At 36.9% G+C, this 20,059-nt stretch overlaps 2 protein-coding genes across 3 annotated transcripts; one reads left to right on the top strand and one right to left on the bottom strand.

The window, feature by feature from the left end:
• Positions 1-51: 51 nt before the first annotated feature.
• Positions 52-12,998, bottom strand: LOC18611092 (Transducin/WD40 repeat-like superfamily protein). Its single transcript, XM_007047135.3, has 25 exons — positions 12,853-12,998; positions 12,497-12,665; positions 12,242-12,351; positions 10,474-10,639; positions 10,258-10,358; positions 9,576-9,648; positions 9,342-9,477; positions 9,038-9,198; positions 8,813-8,937; positions 8,633-8,732; positions 8,072-8,168; positions 7,799-7,850; positions 7,532-7,633; positions 7,298-7,444; positions 7,062-7,224; positions 6,706-6,948; positions 6,469-6,623; positions 5,705-5,833; positions 5,017-5,134; positions 4,708-4,903; positions 4,419-4,530; positions 4,182-4,336; positions 2,177-3,620; positions 1,672-1,866; positions 52-935 (listed from the first exon to the last, which is right to left on the bottom strand). The coding sequence occupies exons 2-25, from the start codon at positions 12,630-12,632 to the stop codon at positions 459-461; spliced, it is 4,893 nt and encodes a 1,630-aa protein (XP_007047197.3). The 5' UTR covers positions 12,633-12,665; positions 12,853-12,998; the 3' UTR covers positions 52-458.
• A 4,404-nt stretch (positions 12,999-17,402) lies between these two features.
• Positions 17,403-19,514, top strand: LOC18611090 (NAD(P)-binding Rossmann-fold superfamily protein). Of its 2 annotated transcripts, none has more exons than XM_088804406.1 (5): positions 17,403-17,932; positions 18,036-18,295; positions 18,464-18,557; positions 18,659-18,770; positions 18,880-19,008. In XM_088804406.1, exons 1-5 carry the CDS (start codon positions 17,797-17,799, stop codon positions 18,947-18,949), a joined length of 672 nt encoding a protein of 223 aa, XP_088660532.1. In that variant the 5' UTR covers positions 17,403-17,796; the 3' UTR covers positions 18,950-19,008. The 2 variants fall into 2 exon arrangements, with proteins under 2 accessions (XP_088660532.1, XP_007047194.1); XM_007047132.3 differs by having other exon boundaries at positions 17,411-17,932; positions 18,979-19,514.
• The last annotated feature ends 545 nt before the right edge of the window (positions 19,515-20,059 follow it).

Raw genomic sequence — 20,059 nt, 5'->3', positions numbered from 1 at the left:
TAACTACGAAAGAAGTACCTTACAATAGGTTAATTATTTGAGAATAAGATCTGAAACACCAATCATTTTTGTTTATAATGGGCATATCACCAAAGGTATTTACAGCCAAGGAATTGGTATACTGTTAGAATATGAAATATTACAACACCGGAAGGTCCTAAGTCACAGCAAACAAATGGGACTGAAGGTGATATTCAAATGAAAAGAGGGGGTGAGTAAGAAGGGAGGAAAAAGAATCATATACCAATAAATTAAAAGTGAAACTATATACCTAGTGGCCGCTGCTAGATTCTCAATGATAAAGGACCCAACCTCTGGAAGGGGTCAAAACAAAAGTAAAATGAGTGCTCCTGAATGGAGATTTCTGTAGCTGAGGCTCCTGAATAGGTGAAAACCTCTGACATTAACGGTGAGCTTCCAGGAGAGTTTGATAGATTATAGGAAAAGCTGATATGATCTCAGCCAAATGGTGAAGCAACTGGGGCTGCCCCTCCTAGAGCATCTGATCTTTTAATACTTCCCATACCGCAGATAACGCATCCTGGCATTGAGAGAGCCGAAAATTTGGCCCCACAAAGATCACAAACATCATAGCCAATAGTTGACAGACGGCCGAGAGTGGCACCACAGAACTGAGAGGGATCTTCCAGTGGATCAATAGACTTGTTGGTTAAACCCCTCTGAACACAAATGTCAATCAGGCTCCTCAATTCCTCTTGCTTACCTGGAGGTGCCTTGGAGAAGAGAAGTTCAAGCATCTGCTTGGCATAAGCATAATTCTGAACATCCATATTTCGTTTTATGGCAGTGCGAATGCAATTTATTCGGTGGTTTGCCTGAAGAGGCAAAGAACCTAGATGTCTAGATAGTCTAGCCATCTCATCTTTTGCACTGAGTGCACTTGGACCTTGGACTTTTTGCAACCTTGTAATTTCCTGCAGGAGAACCAAAGTAATATCCAGTCATGAAAGATGATTTTATGTTTAAAACCAAATAACAAAGATAGAGGCTTGAGATTTTTAATTGGGTATAAAGTAAGCAAATGCTATTGCTAAGCTAGCATATCCACCACAACAATTAATTCTAACTTTTGAATGTATGAATTGTTGACGTATCATCAATTAGCATAAACTACCCAGCTAGATACAATTGAAAACAATTGATTTAACTAACGACATATTAGAATTTTGAATAATGGTCCATGTACCCAGAATAGATACATTCTTGTTCTGTAGAGATCAGTACATTTTAAGATCTCTAATACCATAAGCACAATAAAAAGCCTTTGGAGTTACACCCATACATGATGCAACTGTCCTTAAGTGCTAACGAAAATCATTAAAATCTACTAGCAACAACACAGAGCCTAAACAAGATCCTCATCACCCTATGTGCATAAATGCAAAAGCAAGGACAGCATCATGACAGAAGAGAAGGAACATTCAACCTAAATTGATATTTGCAAAACCTGACAGACGCTTAAAACTCTTATCTCCTAAAATAGTAGCTTGACTATTGAATATTTGGCCAAAATAAAAAGCTCACACAGGATGATTAAGAGCTAAATCATAACCTATCACCATCAATCCGTTTTAGGATTTAGTCTTTAGTACAAGAAAAAGACAACTGCTGTAGTTTTTAAAATTTGGTGCCTGGAAAACAATGCTGTACCTGAAGAAGTCTTACTGCTATCTTGTATTGAGCACAAATGGTAGCTTGAGCTTTAATATCAGCTCCACGAGAGTTATCCTTAGCCAGTGCCAGAAAAGCTTCATCAAAACAGGATAATGCATCTGGAAGTTGATTCTGCTCAAGGTGAGCAAGTCCAGTCCTGAAACATATGGAAGCTGCTGCCCCACGTGGAACCTATCAAGGGAAAATATAAAGTAAATTGAAGAATAAGAGAAGCTACAAACACATCTCCAGAGAATGATAGAAGTACAGAGTTGCCAACACACAAGGACAGATTATTGCTAGAAAGCCAAATAGGCCAACAGAACCTTTGTTCCAAATACTGTTAGGAAATTATTTCGTTTTTTTTCCCAGGCAATAAGTTATGCGACTTGAAGTTATTAGGAACATATAGCAGTGTTTATAGAAGTACAAAACAAATGTGCCTTCCATAATCAAGAATGACAGAAACAGAGAGAAAAGATAACATAATATGCATATTCACCTGTCCAGGGCGCACAGATGTTGGAGCAGAAGCAGAGGGAGCAGGTTTTTCTGACTCTGCAGAGTTTGGAACTCCAAGAGCACTAAGATCGAGAGGCTGTATGGATAGTGGCGTCTGTGCAGGCTGAACTTGAGGCTGTGGCATACCAGCAGCTGGAACAGAGTATTGTGGAGGAACACCACCATCAGGAAGCCCAATAGAATCAGAAGGAATAGGTCGTTCATGGGCTTGAGGTGGAACCCCACCATCAGGGAGACCAATATCAGATGCAGGTGCAATTACCTGGTCAGGTGGTACCTTTCCACCAACTTCAACCTGTCGAGAAGTTTGATCCAACTTTGAAAGATAAGTTCCTGGAGGAGGCAAAGCAGCTGCAACCTGGAGGGATGGTATTGTGTTTTGGAAAAAGTCCTCAGGTATGGGTCCAGCAGCAATTCCCACACCCTTGGTTGTAGGAGCTGTTTGTGATACCGATGCAGGTTGTATCCATGAGTCAGTACCAAAGAGATCTCCAGGGGCAGAAACTGTGGGGTTAGTCACAGACCCACTGGTAGCAGGATAAGGTTGCTGCTGGCTCTGACCAAGGTCCTGAGAAACACCAGTCAGTGACTTTGTCCTACTTATAGGTAGGCCCAAGCCATCACCAAGTCGCTTTGTTGCTTCTTTAATCTTATTGACATCCACAGTGCCTGGCGTAATCGGCTTGTCTCGTATTCTGATCTGTAACTTTTTAGTTTTTGACACTCCGTCCTCATCACTGCTGCTACCATCATCAGCTGTGCCATACATTGTTTTCTTAAATTCTTCAGCAGCTTTAGCCTGTTCATCAGCAGCAGTGGAACTATCAGATGGTTTGGTTAAAGTTTCCAGACCCATCAAGGAATCAACCCTGGATTCACCACCCAGAACTCCCTTGGACTTATCTATAGATTTAATCATAGAAGTATGGACTCCATTTGGCTTATTGTCACCTGCTGCAGGTATAAAGGCCTTGACCAAGCTATCTTCCCTTACTTCAATAATATTACCTCTTCCTTTGATAGAACCAAGGTAAACACCAATATGATCTGTGATAATTGACGGAATGGCACCATCATCAGTCTTCATGTATGGCATAACTTCTGCAGCAAGCTCCCATTGAGGTATACTCTTTAAGTTTGTAGGGGTCTTAATTTCCCAGTTTCCACCACCCCATTCAGGTCCTTTAGGAACCATACTTTCAGCAGCAAAGTTGGCAAAAATGCCTTGTGTCCAACCACTTGAGCGGACTCTTAATATCCTTTCACAATATCGCCTCAATTCTGAATCAGCACCTTCTTCCTCCAGCCTCTGAGCAAGACGCCGCATAGCACTGGGGTTGAGGTGGCATATAAACAGGTCTAGCATGCTTTCATAGTCTGCTATGACTTCAAAAGTTTCCTTTGCACTGTCAAACTGACCATACCTGCAATTTCAAAATTTAGTCTCATTAAGCAAAAAAGGACCATAAAATAACAATTCAAACAGGCATGAAGGTTCAACAATGTCAATGGTTAGAAGATCAGAAGATGCCTATGTATAGTGTTCTTAATAAAGATTACATAATATTAGACAATAATTCTAAAAAAAGATGCTTAAACTAAGAAGCACACAATATTTTATGTATCGAACTTCTGATAAAGATCCCAATGGACACAAATAACTTTAAGATAAAGATTCAATGGGATATTTACCACAAACAAAAATTGGTAGTCATCTATCTGAAATTTACATGTACGGAAGGTTGGTATGAATACTAATTCAAATTTTCAGTGCACACTGGTAGCAATCATAATGTTAATCTGAACTCTAAACCACAGGCCAGCACACAAGTATCTAGCATGATATATTACAATTTAATCTTCTGAAAAATACCAACATATCCTCTTCTTTTATAAAAAAGTAGCTATCTCCATTGACAAGAAGTTAATTAAAAATGTTTAAACCCAGAAATTTAGCAGTGACAAAGACAGAGGTTGATGCTTACTTGATACAGGCATATCCCAACTGGCGGAACCGGTGGAACAAATGAGAGGTTGGTGGGCATTTTGGATAATCTCTAGAACGCACAAACTCATCCTTCAAAACAGATAAAGCAGTAGAAAAACGAAGTGCTTTGATTGCATAGACTCCCCGCAGCACCTAAGTTTGTTTTGTAGCAAGTTCAGAACCAAAGGTAAAAGGGTAGTAAAATGTGAAACATAACACATAATCATTCATTCACCTGAGTGAACTGTGGACCTGCTTGGGATAATGATACTGCAAGATCTCCACAAACTGGAGGACCTCTAGCTAGATTATCAAGAGATCGAGGAGTGATACGTAAGCTGTCAAACCTTAATAAGGTAAAACAGTAGAAAAGTCAGATGTCAAGTTTCATCCATAGATCCACTTTGATTATAGCTAATGCAAAATACTACATTTTTACACATCAAACAGGAGTAAGACTTCAATTAAATGAGTAACATTAGGCAGAAAACATTGAAAATATACAAAGTAAGGGAGTATAAAACCTTGATGTTATTTGGTATAGTATTTCAGAAAGGTCAAGCTTCTGCTCAAAATATTGTTGCATGGTAGCAAAACCAATAAGAAGAGGTTCGAGAAGCCCAATTAGGCAGGTCTTAATCTCAAACCCCTTCTTTTGTCTGGGATTTATATCTGTAGGGTTAGCGAGCAACAACCGATCATTTAACGCCCCAACAAGAGCTGCAGAAAAGAAGATTATCTCAGTAACTCCACAATATAATGATGCAGCACTGAGTTGTATTTGATACAATATAATGGCATAAAAAGCAATTGAGAACCAGAAAATGACAAACCTGCATTTGGCAGGCTAATGGAGAGTATGGTCCTCACTTTCCCATCCCATCCTAAAATGCAAACTGCAGTTGCAGTAGAAAAGAGAAGTGCAGGTCCAACCCACAGTAGGGATCTAAAGTGCGCATGAGTTAAGCAGTCAAACAAATTTACAAATCTTGACTATATACATTACTTACATGTATTTGTACAAGCATGCATGCAAATATACACACAGTGTAACCACATACGTTGAGAAAACAACCTCTCTTCCCTTAACAGATTAATGCAGGTTGAATTTACATTGGTCCAGTCTTGACAAATGATTTTATGTCTCAGGCAAAATCAGAGTGCTATTCAAGATGGAAAATGGTAGGAAGAAGCAAAAGAAATAAAAGAGAAATAAAACAACTAAAAAGAGAATAAGATGCTAAAATTATGTCCCCATCAGCAACCACAGCTAGTGGATGCAGGCATTGCTCCAATGAGAGTCATGGAAACAGGAGATCGAGTCAGAGACAGACTTTCTCTAATATAAGATAAAAAAGAGTGATCTCCGTTAGCTAAACATTGGGTACACTGACAACAGACCGAAAATATGTATATAGTTTTACAAGTATGCATGGACACAGTTATTCTGTAACATATACATGCAGTCATGCATGCATGTGTGTATTTTGTGTAAAAAATTATGCTCCATATTTAGGATATTGAAGGATTTCCTTTGTCAAACTTAGAGGAACTACTTGCTAGTATGTCAAGATCTGCTGAAACCATAAGCACCCTGTGAGTAGTTATTACTCCTGCAACATAGCCTCTCAAAGTTTCTTGCCAGTGTACCTGCAGATATTGAAAAACATGTTTAAAAATCCTAACTATTAGTTAGATCCTACAGATAGATATGTGATTTTGTGCACAAACAGACATACAGGTATACATAGACACATAAAAGCATAGTAAATATGTATGAGTTTCTGTATATGATATGTATGTATTCAGTTCCATGAAATAAATGCTTTTTTTCTTGGCTATAAAGATGCATATGTTTTATAGGCAGTTCGAAGTACATTGGAACAGATCCCAAAATAGTCATCATTTCATTTATCAACATGGCAATATAGCAATGTTTGGGATCTTGTACAAGAAAGAAGAAAGTCAGTTGACCTCAGGAACTCCTGGTCTTATATTATTATTATTTTCTAATACATTCATGAACAGAACCTTTCATGAACTGACATTATACACATGCTTATTAGATTGAGATTTCACTAAAAATTAACTAAATATTTAAAGAGAAAGAAAGCGCAGGCATTTGCAAGTCAAGCAAAGATAGTTAATAAAATTAAATACTTTGTTACTTTTAGTTAATATATATAACTATACTAAACTTTATTTAAGAATTTTATTGCTATATTTAAAAGGCTTTCATGAAATAAACACATCAAAAGTCATCCTTAAAAAGTTGAATTACTAACCTGAAGCACAATCTCATTTACTTTTAACCTTAAAGTCTTTTTCCCTTCTGTTTTTGTTGATATATAGTGGCCATCAGAAGTTGAAAGACGGTATCCTTGAACCAACTTTGCCAAGCCAATCTGCTTCCCATTACAAGCAAACATCAAAGTTGACTCTGCAACCACAGAAGATATTGATCAGTATCACATATTACAAATGGTAATATCCAATATGAAGAATCATATGCCCCCAAGCACCTATAGGAGTGGAAAATATACGATCGACTTCAGTTTCGAACATAAATGACACAGGACCCTGAATAGAATTAGCTTTTGCATCCACAGGTTGATCAGGTAAAAGATTTGGCTCAACTGCACCATTTTTTCCATCAACTTCTTCTAAAGCCAATCCTGGAAGAATATACAAAGCCAGTCCAGACTTATCTTCATCAAGAATAGCAAATTGATTTTCACTGGGGCCGATAAATGCTGCATCGCAACCTAAAAATTTGAAAGGAAAAATATCATAAACTAAATAGTCTGGTTGAGGCATATACAAAGAGAAAATAGCAGGTAAAACATGCAAAGCATCCATGCTTAACAGACAGACATACCCTTGATTGTGCTTCCTTTGCTGTTAGCCAACTTTAAATCAGTATTTTCCCAGTAGAGGACCACCTCATGTGTAGTGCCGCTAAACTCATAAACAATGAGAAATAGGTGCCGCTTCTTACCATAAACCATATGTTTAGGATAATATTCCACATTTGCTGGCATCTGAAAGCAAAACCTATTGTTAAGGATCACAGCCTTGTCATAACAATAAAAATACATCTCTTTCTGCATTTACCGATGTGAAAAGTTTCTTGTAAATGCTATCTGCTCCAGAACAAAGATTATAAGCCATGAGGTTCACACCATCCACATAAAAGGCCCTGACAGGGTAATGAAGAACTCGGTTCTCCTTATTGAAGAAATTGAGCTCCAAATGAAAAGGCTGCCAATAAATTCAGTCATGTTAGATAAAAGTTAACCAAAGGCAACATAGATTTTGATGCATATTCAATATCACCAGCCAAGGTACCTCACAAACAGGAATGTACTTCAGTTGATGTTTAGTATTTAAAATAGAGATGAGAGGCAGCCTAGATATTGGAGCAGTTTTTGCATGACCTTCCATGAAATGCTGCAATAATCAAGAAAGATAATGAATTAAAGGTAAATCACTGCCCTCCCTCTCCCCACACCCCCCCCCCCCAAAAAAAAAAAAAAACTTTATAATTTAGAAATTAATACATAAAATAAATAGCTTAATTTGATATGAATAAAGTTGGAAGAGGAAGAAATATACACTATAGAGGAATGCCTTCCGTGCAATGTCTGAAATTGTAAGATTACTTTTGCTGCCATGAAATAAATAAGTGGTCATTCATAAACATCCCACAATTGTATCATCAAACGAAATCACTAACAAGATAGGAATTTATGCACAATAATGTGGAATAGCTATAAATGTATGATCATTAATCCAAACTAAAAAGGTCTATCAGCACATCCAGATTTAAGTTCCAAACCCCAGCTGTGCTTACAAAGACCAGTTTGCTTGATAACAAATCTAACTCACCCCTTAATGTCTTGCTCTTGCAGTTGTGCTTGAAGCTGATGGTCAGCCAAAATTCCTGAGGCACCCATGGATGAGAGCTTCTCCTTTAAGATAGATGCTGCATGTGATATCAACTTTCAGCAAATATAGTCAAAGAATTAAGCATAATGAATAACCATGGTATGATATTCAGAAAAAAAATTATATAATTTAAAGAAAAAAAATAAAAAGCATAAAGAGCTTTCTTTATTTCCTAATCAGAAAGTTGGCAAATGTATACAGCATGATAAACATAAAATGAGCAATAGTTTCCAGATAATATGAGTATAGATTCTGTAAAAGCAGTGCCCAACAAAACAATACATTCAAATCTGTTTCCATCACATCAATGAGGTTAGAATTTTGCATAAGCTTGTGCTCGATAAGAAATCAAATGTCTAAACTGCTTTTATAATTGCTGTAAGACCCTTAACACTTGGCATCCAGTATATTAAGAAATTATAGTGGCATAAATTATTTAAAAACGGAATATTTTCTTCATATGCAACAATACAAATGTAGGCAGATTAACTAAACGTCCACCTGAAGATCCCCTGGCACTTTGCAGAACTGCAAAGAGCTGTTTCCTTCCTTCCCTAGTGTAAGCAGCCCTATTCTTCAAGTTGTCACCGCCAGTCATATTCTGTCATAGAAAATGCACATTTATACTACAGAAATTAACAAACAGTTTATAATGCAATGATATAGGTAAGTGCTCTTAACTGCAAAAAGCAGAGCTGCTAAATTCAATTTTGGGTGAACTTCCAAAGCTCTAATTCGTGGTAAGGGATACACTGCTTCCCCACCCTGCTGAGACAGAATGCGTGGGATGTCCAATGATTCAATTGCTGCAAAGAAAACAGTAAAAGATCTGTGTATGTGATTTCCATTTAAGATAAACATGTATGTATATCCTCCCTTCACAGAATGTTTGTGTCAGTAACTTACAAGCAGGCTCAAAAAAATTTACTTGCATGGGAGGTTTATTTGGATTAACCATCAACCGTGTTTTCCACACTTGTAGAGTTCCATCCTTGGCAAGAGTGACAAGCAAACGCAGCATTGGGAGCCAAGCAACTGATGCAATAGGTTGAGAACCCACCTGTACACTGCATGGCAGAAACAGAATATTTCAACAGAGAAGTGCCTAGAATATCTTCTTCTACTCCTATCAGCACACAGAACACAGAGGCGTTAAAAGAAGAAATGAAAAGAAAGATGAAAGGAGAAAATGAGGGAAAAAAATGCTTACATTCCAATCATTATAGGTCTCTCTGTTGATACATCCCAGGCAAGAAGCGTACCACGTCTATCACCAACAAAAATCCATTCCAGTGTTGGATGAAAAGCGAATGCACCAGCACCAAGGAGCTTAATGGTATTATCAACTGAAAGAAACAAGGTACAAAAAAGTAATATGATCTTTGAACATGACCAATATAATAGAGTCCAAAAAAATTGAAGAATCAGTTCTTCATCAACTTACGTTGTAGTGTGTAATGAACCGCATATGTATGAATGTTGTAAGCCCTAATCAAACCTTCTGCATACGCTACATACTTTTTTTTTCCCAGAAAGGAGGTGACAGGAACCAGAAAATAAACAGCTGTTTAGTACATTCTTAATCATGAGAATGAAAAAGATCATTTAGCAGTGATACAAATCATTGATTAGACAGGTAAATGGATCAGATTTTGGTCCAACAGCTATTTGATTAGTCGGATATGTCACAACAAAAAACAGTGGCTAGCTACTCAGATAATTTAATACAGCAGATTTCTTATTGATCTGTTTGCAACATGAATTAATTTGACATTTTGAAAATTCAGTTGCAGCCAAGAAGAAAAGATCCATTTAAGCAATGATTCCATCAGAATTAAACTAACAAGCATATTCAGCATCCGGCACTTCGATATTACAGTACATTTCTCATGTGCACTAAATGAGCAGGCAAAAAGCAAAGAACAGATTCAAAGTTCAATTTCATGCCTATATAAGTATATCCCAACCATTGAAGCCTCTAATGATTTTTAACTCAAGCTGGAACTACATCTCAGAAAAAACATGAACATCTCAAGCAAATAAATACATTTACAACCCTATCAGAAAGCAACAAGAAATAATAACAATGGTAAGAATAAATTATCCCAGGGTAATGAAATATGTACCAGAACAGGTAGTCGAGGATGACAAGCGAGATTAACAATCGGTTTTTTCAAGTCTGCCTTTATTTTTGTAGGTGCTCTCCCACCCTCAACAGTCCCAACAACTTCATGCATGACAATTAAAGAATTAGAAATGACTATTAGAACTTCCATAGTACAATAGGATGGTGTAAGCATAGAAGAATTGATAAAATTAGAAAACACAAGGAGCAAACCAACCTGTTACACTCATTCTCTTATGAAAACCAAAAAACACAACAGGTTGGAGAGGTGTCAAAGCAAGATGGACTTCTGCATCAGACGAAATGTGTTCCATCTTCTTTTCAGGGGAATGTAAAACACAAGTTTGCTCAGCATCAAAGTCACAGGAACGTATTGTACAATCCTGCAACATGAAATTTTCAGAAAAATAAAGGTTATGACTAGCGTAAGAGAACTTCATATAGGCGAGCGACCATTCATGTAAAACAGGAGCTTAAAGAACTAAACAACCACAAGCATTATTGCATTGAACCAAAACGTCAGAGAAGGATATTTTTCTTTCTTCAAAATGTAATCTAATGATCAAGTACAAATAAAAAGGATAAAGTCAGTTGCAACTCAGGTATGGGTGTCCACTACTGGTATCTGCATGTCTGCTTTGCCTTTTGCTTAAAGTTATGGACTCACAGAGTCAGCTTAAAATGATCCAAAAGTAGGATACGGACATGTGTGTCTAACTCCCCTTTTGCTTAAAGGTTTGGACTCGCAGAGTTGGCTTAAAAGGATCTAAAAGTAGCATACAGACACATCGATACGTCTTATAATAATATATTGAAGATATATAAAAGCAAAACCATATATAAATAATTTTTATTTTTTCCTTTTGGCTTTAATTAGAAAGAAAACCCTTCTCTTTTTCTTATTTTACTATCAGTGTTCATTTTAAATAGTTTTATTCTAGCAAAAATACTTTTTTTAAAAGGATTATTATCTCAAAGCTCAAACCCATATAATTATTAGCTAGGCAAGAGCCTAAGAGAGATCCTTTTGTTTTTTGCGCTAGAGTAAGACTAATTTGAATGGAATTTGGACCTGACTATTAGCTCCTTGTACTAGCCCAAGTTATAATTAAAAGGAAATCCCTAAATTTTCTCCTATTCTTCTTCATCTTCTTCGGCGCTGCAGCAGAAATATTTTGTCTTCTCCCTTTTTGCCAGGAAGCAGTATAATACAGACTTGGATTCCCTCCCTCCCTTTCTCTATTCTTCTTCTTCTTCCAGCTGCAATTGTAGCTAGCCAAAGGGAGCAGAGACTATGTTTGTATGGTTGATGCCTCGTCAGACACATATATCGTACCTATAACGGCATGGTGTCATGTCGACACCAGTACAATGACCCAAAATGATGAGTCCATGTAACAAAGACTATGTAACAGAAACGCTGACCTTCAGGAAAACATAAAAAATCGCACACTTGGATCTTAACAGGAATTTCAGAATAATGAATAAACTACCAAATTTTGTTTATTATCACATAGGTCTGACAATCTATATATCTACATAGCCTGCTTAGCATCACCATTCTCAAGACTTAGGAACAACTGCCTGAAATATATGATCCTTAGAAAACCATTAGCAGAAATAGGTTCTAATAAACCATCTTAAGACAACATGTTTTGTTAATAATTGGAAAGCAGAAAAAAAACGAATCTTTTAAGTCAGCTATCTACAAGATCAATGCCACACGTTGAAAAAACACACCCTACTCTAAAATGCCACTACAATCTTATAAACAAAACAAATTCAAACTGTTTCCTCATTCTGGAGTGATTTTAAAGGAACAGATCTAATGGCATTAAAATCTTAAGATTGTACTAATACCAATATTATGCTCTTCGATCTGCAATAACTGATTTAAAGATTGTACTAATACCAATCTTAACATGCAGCAATTCAATTCTATCAATATTTTTTGAAGCTAAAAAAATTCAAATTTCGGAACCAACCTCAAGAATAGCAATGACAGAGTGGCCACTTGTAGGACTGTAAGACATTCGAACCACAGGCAAGCCAATATCTATAGTTGATAACTTGCTTCCCGTTAAAGCATCAAATTCTGCAACCAAAAAAGATCCAAGTTTTTCCCTTTAAACCTGATTCAACTTCTAAACTATAAGAATTTTCAAATTTCAAAATCTATCCAAATTCTTAAAAAAAAAAAAACACAAATACAAATTAGCAAGGGTTCTAGTTGCTATTACCGATGATGTAAGTGCCGATGGCGGCGGCAACGAGAGCCTGAGTGGGATGAAAAGCGGCGGCGTGAGGTTGTAACGGTTTGAGAATGCCTCGAGCGACATGCCGTAGATCCAAGTGTTGCAACGTGGTCCACTCCATTGATTCTTCTTTTCAACTCTCTCTATCTCCCACCTTATGAACCATAGAAGAAATAACAAAGTTCAGCTCTTTAGAAATGTAAACAGACAAGCCAACAAAATTTCGAACCAAGACTCAGGATCGGAAAAGGAAAATTAGAAATACGAAGAGAAGGGACACATGGATCTGATCTGGATTGCAAGTAGGGAAGTGAAGGGAATTCTGAGGTTAATTTCATTACCTTTTGCTTTCTTATCTGACGAGAGAGTTCATCTGGAATTCCTTCGAAAGAGAAATGTGGAGAAAAAGAAGATCGAAAAACAACTATGAAGGTTGATGAAGTTGAAAGAGACAATGAGATAGAGAACTCCTCGGCAGCCGAAAAAGAGAGTCGGAGAGTGACGGAGACAGGAGGATTTGGGCCCATATTATGCTAAACCCATGTATTAAATTCTTGTCGGTTTAGTTACAGTAGGCCTGCTTGAAGACTAAGCGAGTTTTGCACGGACCTTGGTAGTATAGTAATGGGGAAATGCAAATTTGGGCCGTACCTTTTAAAGCCCATCTTCGTCTAGGTTAATAGGCCAGCTTGAAGAAGTCCCGTATTTTCTTTGGACATTTTGCTGATCTGAATTATGGGCCAATGGAACTGGGCTAAGGTTGGGCTTCGGCTTTAAAGTTGTCTCTGGTTTTTTGGACAAATTCCAAAGAAAAATGAGGAAAATAAAATAAACATTATATCTAAATGAATCTTTAAATTATTCAAGAAAAATTAAATAATTTTTTATTAAATTTTATATATGGAGTCTGATTTAAGAATTGTATATTCTTAATAATCGGCAAGGAAAAAGAAATTCTTACAAAAAATATGGAGAAAAATCTTTTAAAAATTGAAACCTTTACTTTTTTTTTTTATTTCTAGTTTTCCTTCGAAATATCTTTCCCCATAAAATTTTCATGAGTAAAAAAAGAGAGCTAAAAACAGCACCAACAATTTCAATTAAAGCTTTGCAAATTAATCACAGTATTAAAATAAGCCCTATTTTTTTTATTAACATGTAATTGGAGTATACAAAGAATCCCACATCTGAAAGGAAAGAATCTGAAGATCCAAGTCACTTCATAGAAGGAAAGGAAAGAAAAGTAGTTTTGTTTGAGAATCAAAAAGAATGATAATCACCCAACATTCAAAAAAAAATGTGGGGTATCAGAAAAGGACAGTTCAAAGAAAACCAGGAAAAAATAATAATCACTATTTTTGCTCCCACGGTCTCACCTTGGTTGGTTGGTCAATGGTTCCAGTCTTTCTTTTTGCTTTGTTGTTTTTCCCCTGTAAACGTACTATCGATTTAAAGGCTTGGGGCACTAACTTTTGCACTATTCTCTCTCTCTCTCTCTCTCTCTCTCTCTCTCTCTCTCAGTGAATCAATGAATCACACTCAGAAAAAGATGAAAAGTTAAACTATGCACACACCCGATTGATGGAATTGAATGTAAAAAAAAGAAAGAAATGGGCTTTGTTTTGAGACATTTTCAGGCAGATTTATTGTTGGAAAAAACTCATTTGTCATCTTGAAAGATTGGTGTTGTGGGGAAAATATATGGTCCCATTACAATGAAGAAATGAATTATAGAATAATTTATACTCCAACCACTTGCTTAATGTTGGAGGCCTTCTCTTGTGACATCTGATATAGATTACTAACCATCATCATAACCTTGCAATCAAAGGTCACTAAATATCATCATTGGAAAGTGACACCCAGGCTCTCTTCCCAAGGACCAAAGCTTTATCCGAAGGCACGAATCTGAGGCTCAGCTAAGACTGAAACCCGCCTGAACGGCTCCTTCCTATCCAAATTCAGCCACAGAGTTCTTCGGAGGGTAGGGGCCATGTACAAGTTGAATATGAAAACTTAATAGGTATTGAAATCTGTATTTAAAGCTGCGTTTGTCTTCATGTATAGCTCATCCAAATTCTCCATCTCACTTTGGATTTCTTGGACGATACTGAGGAATAAGACACCTCTAATAAAGCAGAATATTGGATGGAATGTAGTGAAATTGACAAAACGCCATATATATCCTCCCATTCCCCCTTTCTTCTTTTTTTTTTCCTTTCATTTCTTGTGTTTTTCCTTTTTCTTTTTTTTTCCTTCTTGAAGGGGAAAAGCATGCAAGTTGCCTATTCGATCATGAAAATGACCACTGTCATCTTTCGGTGCTCTAACTTTCAACCATTATCGATGGGTTTTCATAGTTTTTCTTTTAACCTGTTAAGCATCCGGAGTAGCATTTTCAGTGAGAAGGTTTTTTCTAGCGGTAGCATGCCTGTAAGGTTAATTAGTAGGACAAAAATCTCTTTGATCCGTCCAGTGTTACAGGTCAAAATATTCAAATATAATCAACAACGACAAGCAAGCTAGCAAGCAGCGCCACCGAAAACAAAAGAACATGGCAGGCATTGGAAGATCTACAGCCGGGAAACATAAGCCACATACTCAGGAAGGGATTGAAAGCTTGATTTGAAGAAGAATAAGACTTGTTGAGAGAAGTCCGACCGATCAGCTAAATCGAGGAGGAAGATCTAGATCCTTTAAAACATGGGCCATTCATGACTAGGGTTCTTACAGGACTTAAAAAGTTTGAGATAGGACTTCCACTAGCTGGGTCCCATAGTTAATGATTGAACGTGAGTATCTTCCCTTTCACTTCTGCAACAACCAGAGCAATAGACAGTCTAGCTGGCGTCCTTATCTAAAAAAGAAGCTCTAGCTAGCTACAAAAAAAATGCTTGTATAGGGTGGGGATTCTTGCATATATTAGAGGAATCCTAGTCTCAAAATGAGTCGTGAATGTGTGTCAATTTCGTCCATAGAAAAAAGGGTTGGTGGGGTTGTCGGCAGGGCAAAGATGAGTAAAGCCAGGGCTTGGAGATTTGGGAGAAAAATATCTTGTATATAAAAAGTTCATTCTGGAACACTTTTCAGCTTTCGAACTTTGCCCACAATCATAAGAGGGAATCAAGAACAATATCAATAGCTACTTGACTCGTTTGATTATATTCATTTCTCATCATATTTTCAGTGTGGGGAGAAAATCCTTCAAAAAGACGTGGCTGAAGCTAGTTAATTAGTGTTATACTTCTTCATTAACATTCCGAGAATAAAATAGAAAAGATGAAGAAAGAAATGGTCGCATTATACCTAAAACATCACCTCCCTAAGCATTCTAATTAACAGACTGTGAAGGCAAAACAGTTCTCATTTCTTATCCTTATCTTGTTCTTGTCCTCACTTTTGCATCTTAGTTGAGGCCTAAATTCAGCAGTTAAGACAGAACTTTCGGACCGGCAGGTGGCTCTCCCTTTGCCTTATTTAGAAAGCTTTAAAGCTAAAGAGATGGTGGAAAACAAAAGAACACCCTTGAAACAACATAAAAGATGTTATCCAACTTACCGTGTCTTATCGTTCCTCATCTGTTGCATGACTGGTAACCCACGCAACTCGAGTAATTCATTCTTTTTACTTTTGTTTGGTACTAATGGTTGAAATTCCTCCTTGGTTTTTCTAATTACTTTAAGCTGTGTGGTTTGGGTACATTGCTATAGGTGGCTTTAGAAGGATAGCCCTCATTTCATGATATACATGAATAATTGGAATTGTATATGTCATCAAAGGCAAATTTTCGATTTAGTTTTTAGTAAGAATTATAATTGATCAAGCACTTAGTGATTGGGTATTTTCACATTATAGAATCTATGTAGAATTCATGTACAAGATGGTGAAATTACACAACAGTTGAATAGCATTAATGGGTTGGACTAGAATTTTTTCAATACGAAAGGAACTTGGATGGATGTGTCGTCTTTTAATTTTGTGAAGCTAACCGCGGAAGTTGACCTGGAAATATATGCTTGTGCACTTGGCAGTTAGCCCAGGAAGAGCAACTTGGCATTAGGTGCTGAACTTTCCATGTGTCCGAAAGTCCTGGAAAAGCCTAGTAGGTCCGTCTAAGCATTTTCACTTTTTTTTTTTTCACAAAATATTCTCAAAGGATGAAAGCAGAGCAAAACTAACTGATGCCATATTCCTTCTTCAGGACCAATTGGCAAGAATTTACTGGCCAGGAAACCAGGAGGGTTGTGCACATGTGATGTCCCCATACCAATCATCCCGAACAATTTGCCAAGGCAATGTAAATCGTATGGGATATGGTATCTCTCATATCAGGACCAAGAAGAAAAAAAGGGGCCCTACACAGTACAAAAAAACAATCTCAGATATGAAGGAAACTAGTTCTTTTGCTATAGTGTTTTTCATATAAACGGTGTAAAGTACAGATAAATGTAGTTGCCTCGTGTGAAGGCCAGGAGACCGGGAACAAACCTACCTTCTTGGGAAAACAGTTGAGTTTGCCATCAATTTTTTTTTTTTTAAATTTTGGGGACAAATTCCTAGAAAGCGAAGGAAAATCTAGGCCCTGTTTGAAATTTCCTTTGAACCTGTTGGAAACCTGTTGGAATTTGGAAGACCCTAAAACTTTGTTTCTACTTGATAAAAAAGGGTAAAGGCTAAACTGTTCAATATTGAACATGGATTTTAATCCTGAACAGCGTGGTGTGGATGGGACTATGTATATATATAGTTGGCATTTGCTACCCTGCCCTGTTAGTCTGTTACAATTAGGTAGAGCTCCAACTAGCTAACCCCAACACTCTGTAGGCATATGGACCAATGACCATTGATGTTAATAAAACAAGGATACTTCCTCAAAAAGCTTGAAAAATGACATTTTACCAACCAAGCAAAGTTTTCAGAAAAGAGTCGTGATTCAGTATTAATCACTAGAATTCAGAGATTCATCATTCCATATATGATGATGGAGTGAGAGAAGAAATAAAATGGTGGGGTTATATAAAAGGGAGGCAAGACTCTAATGTAAGAGAGGTTTAAGGCAAAGTGCCTCTCACTTAGGAGGCAATGACTTAGACAGCAGCTTGTAACCACAGTCCCAACTGCTCTCTCATTTTCCTTTGAACTATAAGGTCTCTTATATCTTTTGGACAAGGAAATTGAAAGATTCAAGTATCAAACACTATAAAACTATTGCTGTTGCTGCTTCTGCTGCTGTTGCTCTTCTTATCTGGTTTTTAACTCTTTGTACCCCACAAGATTTGCTAAAGATGCGCAGCATGGCAAGCTCCAGCTCCACAAAAGGCATCGCCGCCATTGTAGGCGTCGGCCCTAAGCTTGGACGATCTATTGCCTTCAAGTTTGCTCATGAAGGATACACCGTCGCCATCCTCGCCCGGGACTTAGGTGCCCTCTTTCTTTTGCTTCAAAAATGTTTCTCTTTTTTCTTTTTCCCTTTTATCCATTATCACTCTTTCTAGTGCTAATCAGTGGATTACATGTTTTCCAGGAAGATTGTCAAGATTCGCAGATGAGATAGCCAGAGAAGAGAAAGCGCAAGTCTTTGCAATCAGAATAGACTGCTCGGATTCTAGAAGTGTTAAGGAAGCATTTGAAGGGGTTCTCTCACTAGGATTTGTAGAAGTTCTGGTTTACAATGCAAATCAGCGAGTTTCTTGGCACCCCACAAACTTCACTGACATTAAAATCGATTCCTTTGAGAAATCTCTTGCTGTGTCATCGCTTGGTGCTTTCCTTTGCGCTCAACAGGTACCCCTTCTAGTTTCCCTATAGTTCTCCAAACAGAAATATCCAAATCCATATCTGAAGCCTATCTTTTGCTTTTGTCTGGTTAGATTTCGGCTTTTGTTTCATTGGTTTCATTATCAAATTTTTGAAGGAATTTTACTTTTGTTGTAACATTCTAATTGATGAAAGGTACTTCCCGGGATGGTAGAAAGAGGAAAGGGAACGATTCTCTTCACTGGCTGCTCAGCTTCACTCAACGGCATTGCTGGTTTCTCTGAACTATGTAATTTTCACCCCCAGTTAAACATATCAGAAAACTAATCCAACCCAATTTAAAAAACAAAAAAATGAGAATAATTTAGCAGTTTCTTGTAAATGAAACAGGCTGTGGAAAGTTTGCCCTGAGAGCATTATCACAATGCCTGGCAAGAGAGTTCCAGCCTCTTGGTGTCCATGTTGCCCATATTATCATTGACGGAGTTATCGGTCCACCCAGGTATAAAACTATTCTTGATGAATCCTATCCCATATTCATGGAGGCAAAAACTCCAAATTACAGTAAAATCATCGGATATATTCTAGAAATATGATTTTTAAAATAAAAGGTGGGAATGTACAACTGAAAAAGTCTTCGCAATCAAGACGCGATGGTTACTGAAAAAAACTGATGAATGATGAGCAATAAATGTGAAACGCAAATGCAGGGGGCCATCGGCATCGCAGCGAGGGTTGGTTGGGGAGCAAAAGCAAAGCGGAGGGGGAGGGGACGGGGCCGCCACGATGATGGACCCAGACGCGTTGGCTCAGACCTACTGGCACCTGCATGTTCAAGACCGGACCGCTTGGACCCAGGAGATTGACCTCCGTCCCTCCATCACCAGATTCTATTAGCCATTCAATTCCATCTCTTTCTCTCCTTACAATATCTTCCCATTTGCTCGACTCCCTCCTCAAATCGTATGCAATATCTACTATCATTATCATCTACTCCAATAGTTTCCATTTCTTGTACACTGCTTGATGCTTTATATTGTTGTTTGGGACATGGCACTTGAATTGGATCTCAAAGTGTCATTGGAACAATCACTTCAAGATATGCTATGTAAAAGATTCACTCAAGGTTTTTTTGTTTTTCTCTCCTTCTCTATAAGGAGTTTGAAAAGTATAAATACATCTTGGTTTATAATTCGAGCTATGTGTAAAATACATCTTGGTGCAATGTCATGTTGTTTAATGTTCATATGTGTTTTTAACGTTTTTTGAATAATCATTTTCATATCAAAATTAAATTCTTTTGTGGAATTCAACTAGGGATGTTAACATATAGGATAGCCGTTATTTTTAAGATATGTTAACTCAAATTCTTTTAATTGATAAAGTATTCGTATTTTATAAATAACCGATTAAATTTTTAAATTGTTATTTGCATTTGTATTCGAATAACCTAAAACACTATTCGTTAAATATCACTTAACAAAAAAAACTATCCGTTAAATATCTATAATACTCGTTAAATATCTAATTAAAATAAATTTAAAATTAATATTTATGTATATTATTAATAAAAATTAAATTAATAAATTAAAGTTAATTCATTAAAAACTAAATTAAAATTTAAAATCTTATTTAGAACAATTAATGAATTTTAATAAGAATTACATTAATCATAAAGAATTTATAAACCAAAAAAATATATAATAAAAATTTAATATTAAAAATTGTTATCTATAATCTAGTTCGGGTACCTTAAGAGTTGAGACCACTATCCAAACATGTAGCAAGTAT

The sequence above is a fragment of the Theobroma cacao genome, chromosome 1, assembly GCF_053813885.1.
Source record: "Theobroma cacao isolate CCN51 chromosome 1, ASM5381388v1, whole genome shotgun sequence".
In the NCBI taxonomy this organism is placed as follows: Eukaryota; Viridiplantae; Streptophyta; class Magnoliopsida; order Malvales; family Malvaceae; genus Theobroma; species Theobroma cacao.
Note: the sequence above shows the minus strand (reverse complement) of the source record. Positions and strands in the feature narration are given on the sequence as shown.

Excerpts from the sequence above, each read along its gene's own strand:
- LOC18611092 (XM_007047135.3), bottom strand. The coding sequence starts at position 12,632 with ATGGAGTGGACCACGTTGCAACACTTGGATCTACGGCATGTCGCTCGA. Across the intron at positions 7,225-7,297 it reads ACAAGAAACTTTTCACATCG|ATGCCAGCAAATGTGGAATA; the intron begins GTAAATGCAGAA and ends TTTTGCTTTCAG. Across the intron at positions 4,337-4,418 it reads CAGGTCCACAGTTCACTCAG|GTGCTGCGGGGAGTCTATGC; the intron begins GTGAATGAATGA and ends AAACAAACTTAG.
- LOC18611090 (XM_007047132.3), top strand. The coding sequence starts at position 17,797 with ATGCGCAGCATGGCAAGCTCCAGCTCCACAAAAGGCATCGCCGCCATT. Across the intron at positions 17,933-18,035 it reads CATCCTCGCCCGGGACTTAG|GAAGATTGTCAAGATTCGCA; the intron begins GTGCCCTCTTTC and ends CATGTTTTCCAG. Across the intron at positions 18,296-18,463 it reads CTTTCCTTTGCGCTCAACAG|GTACTTCCCGGGATGGTAGA; the intron begins GTACCCCTTCTA and ends AATTGATGAAAG.